Genomic DNA, 15,702 nt, shown 5'->3' with positions numbered 1-15,702 from the left:
TCCTCCGCAAATTAAGTTTGAAAAAGCCGGGGTCATCTCATGCTTGAGGATGTGACAATTACACGGTCATTACATCAGGTATTTGACTTTCATTGGAGGAATCTCTCCCCGTCTGTTTGTTTCTCGGCAACCGCTCATCTGAGCGTCTTCAAGCTTGGCAGACGAAGTGTCGAGGAATATTTTAGGACGAGTGGTTCTTCAGAGAGAGCGTCGCACATTTGCCAAGTATCAGATCCAATATTCAGCGTTTACAATCATCAGAATTGTTGTTTCTTTTTAACCAACTGCCCGTAAGATGTATTAACTTAACAAGTGCTACCAGGAAGACACAGTCAGAGAAAAGACCTGTTGATGTCACCATCACATCGTAGCAGCAACGTCACATAAAAATGAAGTTGTTCTGTTAAAAAAAAAAAAAAAAAAAAACATAAATATATTTTCAACCATTGTAGCCACCGGAGGTGGTGACACTTGACTGAGCTTCCCTGTCACAAAACTCATCAGACATGAATTTACACTGAGGGGAAATCCTACAATCCGACGACCTGCCAAGAGACAGAGCTGCAGCAGCAGCAGCAACACAGTGACACGGCCGGGACGAACACACACACACAAACACACACATGTTTCTCTGCAGCAGCTCAGCGTCACTTCTCGCCACGCTCACGCCACTCAGTGTCCCCCGGCCTAACGCAGCTGCACGCTCCAGTTTGCATTCACCGACCCGCAGCGTCCGCCAGGTGAGACGACAGAATTTGCAATTAAAATCACAAACTTATGAACAAGGTCAGTTGTTGATCCGACACACACTGAGGAAGAAGAAGAGGAGGGTGAGAGATAGAGAGAGAGAGACGCCATTGCTAATCGCTAAGCCAAAGTAAACAGCAGATCTAAATAGCGAGAAAGTCGCTAAAAGAACTGGTGTAAGTTTAAATGTATAACACATAGTTTACTGAAGAAAACAACACTGGGTTGAAACAAAGCAGGAAAAACACTTCCTGTATCATGTCAGTTCAAAATGTCTTAGTATTTCAGTATATGCAGTTGCTACTCTTTTTTTTTTTAAGTATATTTTTGGGGGCTTTTTTGCCTTTAATGACAGGAGAGTTGAGAAAGAGACAGGAAATGGGAGGCAAAGAGGGGGGAAATGACACACAGAATAGGGCCGCTCGGCGCGGGATTCGAACCGGGGCCGCCTGCAGTGAGGAGTATAGCCTCAACACATGCTCTACCAACTTGGTGTGTAATGTCAATTGGTCTCAAAAAAAAATAAAATAATGATACTGGTACTGGTCCAAACTTAAAGGTACATTGTGTAGGAATTACTCCCATATAGCGTTGTGGTTGTATATCACAAGCAACTCAATCGTATTTTTCATGCTGCATTCACGTGAAATTAGGCAGACGGCAGACGGACAACAGCCGCTGCACGTTGCAGCATAAACGAGCCTCTATGTAAACAAGTGGTCCGTCAGCACGAGGCAAAACAATACACGTGACAATATGCTGTCATGGCGATGTCGTATTGTTTACCTGACCCACGTTCTACCGGCTTTCTCTCCACTTCTGTGACTAAAATGACATCTGGTTTGTTACCGACGGCCGTCTGCCCGACTGCACGTGAATGCAGCATCAGTGTAACGCTCCATTCCTCCTCACTGCGTTACCGCAGTGACTTTTCACAGACGCCACCTCGACCTGAGCCGACAGCTCCGGTGTCTCCGGTGAGTTTCCGTGGTTTCCTACCGTCACGCTGCCACTGAACGTAAAAACATGGCGACACCACAAGGCAGCCAGCACCGAGCTTACCCGCTCCATGTAGATATAAATGATATGAACGGCTAATTCAGAGCTGAAAGGAACACTTCAGTTTGTTGATGGGGGTGATAACTGATTAATGAAAAACATACTTTTGAACGAAATAATCGATTTTCGTGAATAGATAACAGGAGAAGTTACACAATGTCCCTTTAAGCGCAAACACAGGTAACACCAATGTTCGCTGTTCAATAGTTTACAAGTACTGAAGCTCAATCTGCAGCCCTAATGCTGTCGATATTCAACCGGAGCTGAACGGTTCGTCAATGATTATTAATTTCAGTAAACATTCAAGTCATTTTTCAAGCTAAATGGAAAAAATAAATAAATTTAGGTACTGTATACATATATCTATATATATATCAGCAGTTCCAGCTTCTGAAATGTGGCTGTGTCTCCATTATTTATGACAGGAAACTGGATCTCTGGGGGGTTTAAGATGCTGGTTTAAATGTGAACTGGGGCTTTGAGAAACAACAATAAAATTTGAAAAAATAAATAAATAAATGAAAGGGCTAAAAATGTCTGTTTAAGATACAACATTCAGCTCACATAAACCACTTCAGACTGACTGGACGTCGTGCTTAAATAACCCGCACGGACCAAACAGAAATGATCCAGAAACCGCTCAAATATAAATGATCTTAAGGAACAAACGCTTGAGTTTCAGTGTCTCCAGAATCTCCTAATGAGGTAAAGACTTGCTTTGTTTTTGTCTTCAGCACTGGACCACTTGAAAGAACCACTTCTTTACTACTGTCGGCTAACTGGGTATTTCCTACATCAGCCTTTTTCAAGGGAACACAGTGTGTGTGTGTCCTCTTAAAAGATGCAGGGATTTAGCCTATATCCAGAGAATCAAACATGCTGCATTAGGAGCTGGCCAAGATTTTTTTTTTTTTTCCTGCTAATAATCCAGGTTGGACGTCTTTTCTCTGTCTCTGTTTCTGTTTCTCCTGCTTTAAATCACTGCTGCTGCTGCTGCTTCTGCTGCTGCTGCTGGGAGGTATTTCTGGAAACCAATATTCCTCTTTCGCTTCTTTCTCTCTCTGTCTTGTTCATTCCGTGTTGCTAAAAGAAAAATAGGCACTATGACGTCAGCCCTGCAAAACACTCTAAAAAAAAAAAAAGTCAGGGGAGAGAGAGAGACACACACAGAGAGACAGAGAGAGAGAGAGAGAGAGAGAGAGAGAGAGAGAGAGAGAAAGGGAGAAAGAAAAGACAGAGTGAGGTAAAAATAGTATAATGGCTGTGTGTACTTTAGACAAATTAGAAGCTTAGAGGGAGAGGAGTCACATTTGGAGCGTTGCTATAGAGACTGAGGGGTGGGTCAGAAGTATTATGGGCTGGCAGACTGTAGGTCATCCACTGATACTGTCTGTTGTGTTGCACCAAGCTTCACGTCTTCGAGAGCATCCATATCTCACAGTGTGTGCATGTCGTCGTCGTCGTTAGTGCTCATGGTCAATACCTTTGGAATGGCTTGGTGGAAACTCCTCTCACCCAATCCCATAATTCTTCCCTTTGGTTGTGTGGTTTCTTGTGGTGTCTTTTAGCTTTGTTTTGGTTTTGCGACGTGCAGCTTTAAAGGTCCAGTGTGTAATATTTTGTCAAGGCAAAATCTGAATATACTACCAATGAATATTAGTATAAGTGTATAATTGCTATAAAATAAAATCTATTTGGTTTTCATAGCCTTATAATTCTTCTATATACATGTAGCAAGGGTCTTGCTTAGAGTGTGCCACCATCTTGCGGCGCCATGTTTGTATGGAATGGGAAATCCAGCCAACCAGAGAGCGCGTTTCAATAAATAAATAAATAAATAAACAATAGAATTATTTAATAGATAAGTAATAGAATCAGAATGCTAGATGTCACTGTTTTCCCCTCATTTTACACACTGGACCTTTAGGGGCCACGTCCAGATGTGCTTTTAGCGTTTTGGGCAGCTATTTTCCATTCAGATCGTATGGAGTTCGGCGCTCACAGCGCTCAGCACCCTCGGCGGAAAAAACACTCTCAGCGCTTCCTTTTTTGTTGCGGCGCTCAGAGTTGAAATATGTTCAACAGCGAGCCGCTCGTCAAGCGGTTCCGAAGTGAGACGATTTGTTTTGTAACCTGGTTACAGTAGCATTCTGAGAGAGTGAGTGCTCCCAAAGTGCGCTTGGTGGACACGGCCGTTGGTCGCGGGAGCTCAGAGCGCTAAAAGCGCGTCTGGTGGACACAGCCCCTTAATGTTTTGATTCCGTCTCAGCACTCTTGTTAAAACTCATATTCACGGCAACAGGAAGATAAAACGGCTATAAGTAGGGCCGGTGTTTAGCTCAGTTGGTAGAGCACCCGCCCCATGCCCCATAGTCCTCACTGCAGGCAGCCCCGGATCGGATCCCACGTCGAGCGGCCCCATCCTGCGTGTCCTTCCCCACCTCTGCCTCCCATTTCCTGTCTCTCTCAACTGTCCTGTCCATTAAAAATAAAAAAATATATATACTTAAAAAAAAGAAAGAAAAACGGCTAGAAGTAAAACGTCCAGCACCGAACAGCAGCCGCAAAAAGTTAGTCATCACAGGAGTGGGCGATGTGATGACGATCTGACACCGTGGATCATCTTACTTCAGCGCGTCATCTACGTTTGGGATGAATCACACAGGTTTGCATCATTAAGAGATTCTATATTGAGATTCTGTGTTGGTTAAGTGTTAAAACAGAACAGCTGCCATACCGGTCCTCCACCTGAGTAGAGAACCCACCGACCAGCCGACCAATCAACCGCCATCGCCGCTGCAGGAGATAAGGCATGCAGACTCAGTGTCGGCTTTTAAATCGCTTCTTTAACCCTTTGATGCACAACATATGCACACCCCCTCTAATGCGCAACATGGGTCTAAAATGACCCGCATTCATTTTCCATGTGAATTCATGCTGGGTGAGTGTTTCTTTGTGGTATCTTTTAAAATCAATAAATTTTTTGATTGAATCCTCCAAGTATCATTTGAATATCTTGTTTTTAATTAGTACAGGGTGTTATTTCCATTTTTACTTTCTTATTTTATGAACAAATAGACAAAAAGTCTCAGAGAGTGGACCAGTTAGCTAGCTAGCTGTTGACATTTCTACATTCTACTGTATTAGTTAACTACAGTAGAACATGTCAACAGCTAGCTAGGTAGGTAGCTGTTGACATGTTCTAGCTGGTGTCTACAATAGAATATTATTATATTGTTGTCACCAGCTAGAACATGTCATCATGTTAACAGTTAGCTAACTTGCTAATATTAAGGTATGTCCCTTTATGACAAGTAATGTAGCTACTTATTCAAGGTAACTAAAACCTTATCAATTATGCACAGTTATCTTTAATGAGTCATCAAATGTTTCTTTAGGTAAATTGGAATAATTGTAAAACAAGTAAATATGATTATATGTGCTTAAAAAACAATATTTACTTAAGAAAATGATAAATACTGTGCAGTGATTTCAAAGATATAACATTGAAATAGCCTACTCAGAGAGAATAAACTATGGCTAGCTGTTGACCACAGTAGAATATGTCAACAGAGCTATTAATGGGGGAAAAAGGACAAGTAATGACTAGTCATTATTGTAATCAAGGAAACAATTGTCTGTTGTTGGTATAGATAGTGAGGGAATGCTAAAATTAAAGTATTCTTGCTATACTTGTTTTTTCAACTGGTCCACTCACTGAGACATTTTTGTTCATTTTTGTTCACAAGTAAGAGATGAAAAATGGAAATAATGACCCCACTAATAAAAAACAAGATATTAAATAATACTTGGAACATTCAATCATAAAATAGATAGATTTCAAAAGTTACAGCAAAGAAACTATCACTCAGCATGAAATCACATTGGAAATGAATGTGGGTCATTTTAGACCCATGTTGCGCATTAGAGGGGTAGTGATACAAAATGTGTTTTTATTAAAAAAGTGAAAAAGTAAAAAATAAAATAAGGATGTATTATGATCAAAAACAAGTTAATTGAGGAATACCTGGAATTCTATATGATGAAATAAATTTTTCGCAAAGATATAGCACAAAAAAACTCACTCGGGTCTATTTAGACCCATGTTGTGCATCAAAGGGTTAAACCCACTTTTACAGACTTGCTTTTTATGATGTCATCCTATATGATCTATCTTATCTCACAGTTTTATTCAGATGGTCTTTGTTTTACTTTACACTTTCTTTGGTTTATCTCTTTTATCCCATCTTAGTTTATCTTATTGTATCTCATATTATTTGTTTTTATCATGCACACCCCCCTTTTATTTATTTTATTTAGATTTAGCTGCATCCTGCGCTCTAATTTGAGTTCTTGTATTGCCTGTGTTGCTGTAATGCTTGGGCGGCCCACCCTTATGGTTTTATGGTTATGACTTGTCTCTTCTTCATTGTTTTGTGAAGCACTTTGTAAACTTGTGTTTTTAAAGGTGCTACTGTATAAATAAAGTTATTATTATTATTATTATTATTATTAACACCAGCTGCGGTCTCCGTGACGACAGACGACAGGAGCCAGGAAGCAGGGTGGTCGCCAGGAACTTTCTAAATAAAACACTTTAACGTGCATCACCTGTTAAATGAATAACTGTGCAAACATCCAAAAAATAATAACTTCCTGTCAGGAATTTCACAATAAAATCAGATTGGGGAAAACAAAGTGCAGATCAAGGATTGTAGTTTAATCTTTTATCCAAAAAAAAAAAAGGAATAGAATATAGATTTTAAATTTCTTGTGTGGACACAAACTCAGCTCCAAATGCTTCTCTGTATCTGGTGAATGAGCAGAAACATGGAACAGCTGATTTGGTGATTTGGTTTTCCACCAAGACCAAGCTGTGGGACTCCAAGTCTCTCTGTTCAAGTCTGAACAGTTTTGTCCAGATTAGTTTTACAGATTTGTCATCACTGGCTGTGGAACCAGTATTCTCCTGAACAAGCAACTGCATGCAAACACACAGGAGTGTCACAGAACAACTAAAACCGCAAAGTTTTTAGTTGCAGTTTTAAATAAAGTTTTTGATAAGTATTGGGTTAGGGGTTAGCAAACTGAAGGCTAATCCTAGACTTAGACTTAGAGATACTTTATTGACCCCAAAGGAAATTCAAGTGCAAGTATATTTTCAAGTAATCTACTATAAGAAAACATGGGCTACAGCTATAGAGGATGCATCAACCTCCTGCACAGAATAATCTATGTGAGCCTGTGAAGTTTGAACACACACACACACACACACACACACACACACACACACACAAACACACATCTCCACTGACCTGGGTTTTGCCAGTCAGCCAACACTGCAATTGGGAAAAGCAGATTAGAGCGAATGTGCGTCCTAACTCTACCGGCTAACGACCCGCTGGCGTGGCGCCTCGCTCCAAACCCCTGCTCACCTCGCTTTTGTCCAGCAGATCACACTGCACCCACCAGCCTCGCACGACACACACACACACACACACAAGGCGTCTAGCAATTTGATAATTATTGTAACTAATCCGACTGGACCGAACCGGCAGCTGAACGTTCAAACGGCAGCAGACTGCAGCTGCAGAAACTTTGCAGAGTGTGATTGACAGAGCGTTTCCGCCCTTTAAGAGGCGTCTTGTTTAGTGCAATTTTCAAAAAAACATGAGGACGGTGTTCCTGTGCTACTGTACATATGTAGTGTATTAACCCTGATGGAAAATGCGGCAATCGGGTGCTGAGGGGTTTTTCTAAAGTGCCTTAACTGCTTCAGTGAGCTCTTGTGTGTGTGTGTGTGTGTGTGTGTGAGTGTGAGTGTGTGTGTGTCACTGCTGCAACCGTCCACCCCGACTATACAATCGCCAACTTCCTGTCATTTTGCAGCCACCTGTCCGTCCCACCTTCCCCACTCCGCGCTATAACCTATTATCAAATCTTACGTCCTGCTCTATCAACAAGACACACACACACACGCTGAGACGCTGCACTCACTCACTCACACACACACACATTCAACGCATGCACACCTCTTTCCCCCAGATTATGACTCACCGGTGGTGGGCATGGCAGTGCTGCCGGAGCCGGAGCCCCTGTTGCCACTCAGGAGCTCCAGAGGCTGGTGGCTGTCTGTGCTTGCAGAGGAAAAGCAGGACTCAGTCTCATAGATGGTCTGCAACATGGCGCACAATCCTGACACGGTGGGACGCAACAGCATGCCAAGACGGGAGGCAGCGGTCTCTTTTGTCACCAGAAACAACAAACCGGTCAGTCCCTCTGAGGAGACCCCACCATGGCCGAGTTTAAGGTCTGAGGGGGCGCAGGCATTGATAGAAGTGAAGTGTGCTCTCCGGAAAAGGAAAATCAGGGAAAAACTCACCTTTTTATTGTGAAATTAATAGAGAATGAACATGAATGAATTCCATAAACTGAAACAAAATCCCAATTTGTACTGTGTAGTCCGGTCCGCATCCGTGACGACTGGTCACTGTGGCTCAGACATCATCCTCTTTTCTAACGTTACAGCTTCAGCTACAGGTCCCGGCAATTCAGAATCAGAATCCTGCAGCGTTCACAAGGAATGGATCAAAAACTGGAAGCGGCAGCGACCTGGAATCTTGACTCCCTGCATCACCTGGAGTCCCCCGATCCACACCGGGAAAGAAAAAACAACAACACTTTCTCCAGCTCCGGAGCGACAGCAGGGCTGGTGGTGTGTTCTAGGGTTGGAACGAGTCACTCGCCACTGCTAGATGGAAGAGAAAGTTTGTTTCCTCGTCTGCCGTGTGGAAATCCTCGCAGAGTCTTTACCGAGCGTGAGAGCCCGTGACCGTGGAGGGAGGGAATCAATGAAATCTGATTGCTTGCCAGGAAGGGAACGAAAAAAAACAAAACACAAATGTGTGTTTCCATAAGCTGAGATGTGATGGAAGAGACCGGTTCAAGAGCAGGAGCCGCTGCAGCCTCTCTCTCTCTCTCCCTCTCTCTGCTGCTTCCCACAGCCAGCACAACACAACAACAAGAAAATACCGAGACGAGGAGAAGCCGAATTCCCCTGCTCTTGGTGCATCAAAGGATCTTCATGCTGTTCTCCTCCTGGCTGACGAGAGAGAGAGGAGAGGAGGAGGAGGTGGAGGAGGAGGAGGAGGAGGAGGAGGAGGAGGAGGAGGAGGAGGAGGAGGAGGAGGAGGAGGAGAGGCAAGGACGTAAATAGCTTTGGGAGAGCGCTCCCCGAGGTTCCATGCTTCCAAAATTAGAACGAAGAGCTGAGAGAATGACAGTGAGAGGGAAATAGAAGGGAGGAAGGAGGGAGAAGGAGAGAGAGCGCAGTATTATAAAAAAAAAAAAAAAGAGGAAATGTGAGGAAAGGGAGGCTGAGCTGGAGAAGACGAGCAGCGCGTTAGAATCCTTCCTCCAGAAAAAAAAAATGAAAACAGCACGTTGTCCTCCTCTCTCTCCCTTTGGCTTGAAAACACACGCAAAAAAGGGACAAGACGGGCGGCCGGAGACAGCTGCTGGTCAGAGAGCTGATATTCACTGTGGAAGAGTCACTGGAGGTGTGTGTGTCTGTGTGTGTGTGTGTGTATATACGAGCGTGTGTCTGTGAGGTTGTTTGAGCTGCTGAATGAATGCAGAGAGAGAGAGAGAGAGAGAGAGAGAGGAGACGGAGGGAGGAGGGTGAGGAGCGAGAGAGAGAGAGAGAGACTGAAAGTAGATCACTGGGTGGAAAGGAAGTTAGACGGATGAAGAGAAAGTCAACAACAGCTCATTTCATTTCAGTGAGCGTCACAACATCGGCGTGGACTCTCCCTCCTCTCACCTTCATTCACCTTTTTTTTGCAGCAGCATATTTCAGTTGTGACATTGGCAGCGTTTTATTTTGAAAGATTTATAGGAGAAGAGAAGAGGAGAGAAGAGAAGGAGAGAGAAGAGAAGAGAAGGCGAGAGGAGAAAAGAAGAGAAGAGAAGGAGAGAGAAGAGGAGAGGAGAGAAGGGGAGAGGAGAGAAGAAGAGAAGAGAAGCCTTCACTAAGGCAGGGAGATGGGGGGTTAATGGAGGGACTGGAGCTGAAAATAGCCTGCCAGGGAGGAGGAGGAGCCTCAGATAAAAATAGACGGAGAGAGAGAGAGAGAGGGAGAGTGAGAGCAGTAAGCCTACAGCTCTGGGTGGGGTGGTGGAGGAGGTGTAGGGGGGAGGGGGGGGAGGGGGAGGGGGGAAGCTGAGGCGGAGGCTTTCAGCGCTGTCATGTTTCTGTGCTGCACTTCACCAGAGATCACCTGTCAGTCAAACGGCGTGCGCCTCCTTTGCCGAATCCACACCAAAATTGTTTTGTTTTGGTTTTTTTGCATGAGACCCTTGTGACGACCCGTCGTCGCGGCAGATCCTAGATCAGTTTATCACCAGACTCCTGCAAAATTAACGACGTTCCCGTCGGCCTCAGCTGCACTCTGCGTTCAGCGCTGCTACACGTTAACAGGCTAACATACAGTACAACCGTCAACAGGGTAAAATGTGTTATCATGCTGGTGCTGACAGATTCTCAATGAGCCAATCACTTTATAGCCCGATCAATAATGGATTTCTGAAAGGACATTTCAGATATGGCTGAGATAATGATAGACAATTACATGGTATAAAAATTGTGCATCACAGTTTTAATGATCAAAATTACCATTATTATTATTATGGTGCTATTGTTAAAGGGACATTGTGTAACTTCTCCTGTTATCTATTCACAAAAATCGATTATTTCGTTCAAAATTATGTTTTTCATTAATCAGTAATCCCCCCCATCAACAAACTGAAGTGTTCCAGTGAGCTCTGAATTTGCCGTTCATATCATTCATATCTACATGGAGCGGGTAAGCTCGGTGCTGTCTGCCATGTCGTGTCGCCATGTTTTTACGTTCAGTGGCACCGTGACGGTAGGAAACCACGGAAACTCACCAGAGACACCGGAGCTGTCGGCTCAGGTGGAGGTGGCGTCTGTGAAAAGTCACCGCAGTAACGCAGTGAGGAGGAATGGAGCGTTACACTGATGCTGCATTCACGTGCAGTCGGGCAGACGGCCGACGGTAACACACCAGATGTCATTTTAGTCACAGAAGTGGGTCAGGTAAACAATACCACATCCGTCAGGCCGTCTGCCTAATTTCACGTGAATGCAGCATGAAAAATATGATTGAGTTGCTTGCGATATACAACCACAACGCTATATGGGAGTAATTCCTACACAATGTACCTTTAAAACATGCTACACATGTTCAAAAATCAGAAATCATGTTAGTTGAGTTGTTTTTGCAGTAGCTTTGCCTCTAAAAATCTAAATAATAGCATATGATGAGCAGTAACTTTAGTGTAAGACGGGCGTCACTGTCCTCTACCATGGGGAGCATACGTCAGTCCGACTGCCCACAAGTCCGACGGCTCATTTCTCCGACTACCCATTCTACAGTGTTGAGGTTAGGTTTAGGGTAAGGTTAAGGGTTAGGGCTACTTAAGTCGGAGAAGTGGGAGGTCGGACTGATGGACGCAAAAATAAAGAAATGTATGGTCGGAGTCGGAGAAATGGGTGGTCGGAGAAATGGGTAGTCGGACAGACGTCATGCGCCCCTCCACCATGTTTTGACCGACATAGAACAAGTCCCTGTAGCAGGGAGACGGTTGCTGGATGAGGATGTACAACGGTTCCCAGCCTCTTTTGTCCCACTCATACGTGTTGATGACTTTCCAATGATCACAACTGATTGGAAAATGAATATAATTTTAATTTCTCTCTTAAAGACATTTCACTGACTTGTATCTTAAATAGTAATTCTCCTTCATTTTTGTTCCTTTGAACCCAAATCAAACATAGAAATACATAGGAATCCATCTGCCTTCAAAATAAAATAAATAATAAATAAAAATCAACCTGCCTTGATTATAACATCCATAACATATAAAGTTCAGCTCCTCTGAACCCTCTCCTGAGTCAGGAGGAGCAACAGGAACTGGACCTTTGAGCCATTAATCAGTGTTTGCTTGCAGCTGGCCTATTATTTGGTTGTTTTGGTGTGTGGCGTGACTTGGCATGTGTCTCCACTGAGCTGTGCCACAAGTTACTGTCTCCCAGGGGGAACTAGTTGTGGCACGCACGTAACATTTTAGTAATGGGCTTATGAAATGACTGGGAATATTGACTTATTGTCTTGGAAATACATTAACAAATGTTTCCACGTAAGCCCTGTAATGTGCACAACAAAATACCCCATAATAAACCATGGTAATAGTAACCGCAGTTATATTTTTAAGCACATTTAAAATGGTGATACTAACGGTGTGTCTTTGTTTCTCTTTGCTTATTGGCCATAATATAGACCATGGTGGTATTTCTGCTTGAGGCTAATATCAGCGACATGTACAGAAGCCTGCCTTGACTTAGAATAGTAACTGTCTCATCACAGGAGGAAGATTATTTATATAGACTAACTAGCAAAGGTCTTTTTTCCTTAAGAATGCTTTTGTGAGTGAGTGCTCTTTCATTCATCTATGTACATAAGAGGTTACAATGAATGTCGGCTCTCTTTTGAGGTTACTGACAGTAGTATTCACTATCATAACATTTATCTGTAGTGAAATGTCACAAAATTAGTCAAAGAAACCACTTAATGATAAAATCATGAAATGGTAGTGGTGTTTTCACTCTGAGAATCAAGGTGCTTCGTCACATTCATAGAAAAGTCAGATGCAACTCATTAACAGGCACCGTTGGATCCACTGGGTTAATAAATGCAAAGCCAACAATTATTTCCACAAGTAATTAAAGCATTAGTCAGCATTTTGTCTAAAGGCTTGTGATTGTTTTAGTTTTTTTAAAGGTAGGGTTGGAGATGCTGGAAAAACGGTTCTAGCAGGCCACATTCTGAAAATACACAAGTCAAAAGTCCAAGCCTCTTTCCTCAGACTTCTCTCTGAAGCCCCGCCTCCAGAGCTCAGGAACACGCAGCTTGTTCAGCGTTGGTTCACATCAAGGTGAAGCCGTGAAGGTATCGCGCTCGCGGCGCCAACCGATGTAATCCCAATGTGAGTGATGCGGCGTTCCGCGATACTGTCGCGTGTCACCGAGCAGCATCACTAACCGTCGGCCAGCTTTTTCTCATGGCTCATTCACGTGAAAGAAAACACCTAACATCGTACTGTGATGTTTTCAATTAGTTTCAAAGGTAGTTTAAAGGTAGCCTCGTAAACCAGCCTCTCGCGGAAGTGCATTTCATTTCATTCCGAGGGAGAGTCTGGCCTCATCCCCATTCTAAGCGTTTGGACTGAAACCCTCAGAAGGCCGAGCCAATCAGCGTCGCCCGCTGTGATTGACACAGCACGTTGGCCAATCAGGGACCGACTGGTGCAAAGCCCCGTCACTGCACCAACTTGCTGATTGGCTGAATGGGGTTGTCAGTCAACGCTACTACCAAAGATATTAAACCGTCTTTGCTACTACTCCCGCCCAGCTCCCGCCCACCCCAAGCGCTTGCAGGGGGGATGAGGCCAGACTCTCCCGAGAAATGAAATGAAATGCATTTCCGCGAGAGGCTGGTTTACAAGGCTAGTTTAAAGGGACAACGAGGAGTTTCTATTCGGTTATAAAAAAGTCTCACATTAATGTGGATGAATCTCCGCTACCCACACTTGTTAATGGGCCCATTTTCGATAAATATATCGTTCTGTCTCTATCGTTATTTTGTTATTATTAGTGGTGGCGGAAATGCTGGTTGAGCCGACCAGCGTTTCCTTCGTGGCGAGTCATGAGAATAACGCAGCCAAATTGCCGTTTATGGTCAGAACTACGACGGTATGTGAACCTCTTTGAACCTCTGACTTTAATTATTGATGAATGAAAACATGAGTCCGTCTTGCGCCGGTCAAAAAATTTTACGGTGCGCGCGGTGTTAATAAAGTGTTAATTTAAACTTGCGCTGAAGAAACGTTTCCTGATGAATATGCTTTGTTGCACTTAATGCTGCGTACGAGACAGGTCGGAAAGACTTGAAAAAGTGCAGGCAAACGCCACCTCAAGTCGGAGCTCCAACTCTGCGAAGTCAGAGAAAAAATCGACCCCGACTTTGCCGAGAATCAGTTGTGTGACGTCACACAACAATCCGAATCCCAAACGCCGTCATGTCTGGGTTTTTATGGCGATCGCGGTAAAAGTACGACGTTGTGTTGAAGAGCTCCGGGAAACCGCACACAGCCACAATAATCTTCTCCTCCATGTTTTGAAATGTGTGTCTGGCGTAACTACATCGGTGACATGGTTGGATATCAACGCTGATTGGATGTCAAGGCACAGCGTCACTCAATGTCGCTTGAAAAGTTGAAATTTTTCAACTTCAAGCGATACACCATCGCGATGGACGCTTCATTGCGTCGTGCTTGTCACTACCCGATTTGCAACGCTACCCGATTTGTGACTGCCACGTACAGCAACTCCACTTGGACAAACTTGGTTGAATTGACTTAGGATCACTGCCCTATGTGCGTCGCCAGAGACGGTTTATCTTTTTATTTATTTTTTTAAATACTTTATTAGTAATGTAAATTGAGGGTTCGTTGTGGTGGTATGGATCTTGATGCTCAGAAAACAGGAACACAGGCGGACTTTTAATGTTTACTGTCGTCTTTTCTCGCCGGCCTCATCACCATGACAACCACAAACAATCACAACTACCACAACACTCACTGAATAAACGAGTCTGCCGCGGCTGTCTTACAGTATGACGGACCTCCGCGGTTTTTATTTTATTTTATTTTTTAATCATTTTCACAGTACCGTATTTTAAATTCACAGAACTTGAAGCATGTACGCAAATCGGGCAGTGCCCAAATGAAGTTTGTCCAAGTGGAGTTGCCGTAGGCGGCCGGTCTGCGCATGCGCAGACCAGTATTGTCTCAAATCGGGTAGCGTTGCAAATCGGGTAGTGACAGTGCTTATCACCCGATATGCGTCGCCCGAAACGACAACGCACGTCATCGCATCATGTACACTGATTTTGAATGGAAGCTTGTGGCGTTCATCGCCTCCATTGCGTTTGGGGTGAACACATGGTTAGATTGTTACATCACAATGAGAACATCATTTTTTCTGGAAACTTGTGCATCAAGTGTGCAGCCAAGAAATCGCACAACAACCAACCCCCTCTCCCCCTATGTGCCATTTTTGTATTTGAGGAGCAGGTTCCATCGGACGGCAGCGTTTCAGAGGCGTGTTCCACCGTGGGGGATATCTCGGGGAGAATCACAGAACGGTTTGTGTTTTTAAACCAAAAGCTGCACTGCTCACTTTGCTGTCAGTGTGGATATTATTAATTGAAAACCCCTGGCTGCTATTTATAGCGGTTGTTTATCCCGTTCAGCAGCTCAGTCCTAAGTGTAGCTGTACAGAATAGATCTCGGTGTAAAGGGACGTCTCCCACTGCTGGATTACAAAAAACCCAGGATCAGAATGAATCAGGCTTTATGTATCTGATGGAAACGCATTAAAAAAAATAAAAAATGAAAAATCTTGAATGGCATGAATGAATGAGCTCAGGACAAATCCAACTCATTTACTAAGGTGGATGATTTGGACTCTTCTCTATCTGTCAGCTTTTTGTTTGCTGTCCTTCTTTTTTCCAGGAGTGATAATACCTCATTGATTCATTTTATCATCACCTTCATCCCACCTCCTCTCCATCCTCTTCATCACCCTCCTCATCCTCACCTCCCTGTGTGTCCTCCAGCAGATTTTAGTGCTGCCTCAGTGTGACTCACAAGCACAAAGACTAAATAGATAGAGGGGAGAAAATGTAAATACTGAGAGCTGGCCAAGCGTCATGGGACCGGCCAGGCAACATCTCCATGGTCGCACATACTAAA

At 43.8% G+C, this 15,702-nt stretch overlaps 1 protein-coding gene across 2 annotated transcripts in view; it reads right to left on the bottom strand.

The window, feature by feature from the left end:
- Nucleotides 1–15,702, bottom strand: part of hdac5 (histone deacetylase 5) — a 74,245-nt gene that overhangs the window by 38,269 nt on the left and 20,274 nt on the right. The window contains exon 1 of one of the 2 annotated variants that reach the window (XM_085785051.1): nucleotides 7,864–8,122. The exons of the other annotated variant lie outside the window; for it this stretch is intronic. Coding sequence (XP_085641177.1) covers nucleotides 7,864–8,026 — 163 coding nt within the window. The 5' untranslated portion in view covers nucleotides 8,027–8,122. Of the gene's footprint in view, nucleotides 1–7,863; nucleotides 8,123–15,702 lie in introns of those variants that run through there. 2 annotated transcript variants of the gene reach the window in all.

Source organism: Trachurus japonicus, chromosome 8 (assembly GCF_045865225.1).
Source record: "Trachurus japonicus isolate A0001 chromosome 8, Traja_1.0".
NCBI classification, from domain to species: Eukaryota; Metazoa; Chordata; class Actinopteri; order Carangiformes; family Carangidae; genus Trachurus; species Trachurus japonicus.
The sequence above is the reverse complement of the archived record's forward strand: the minus strand, read 5'-3'. Positions and strand labels throughout refer to the sequence as shown.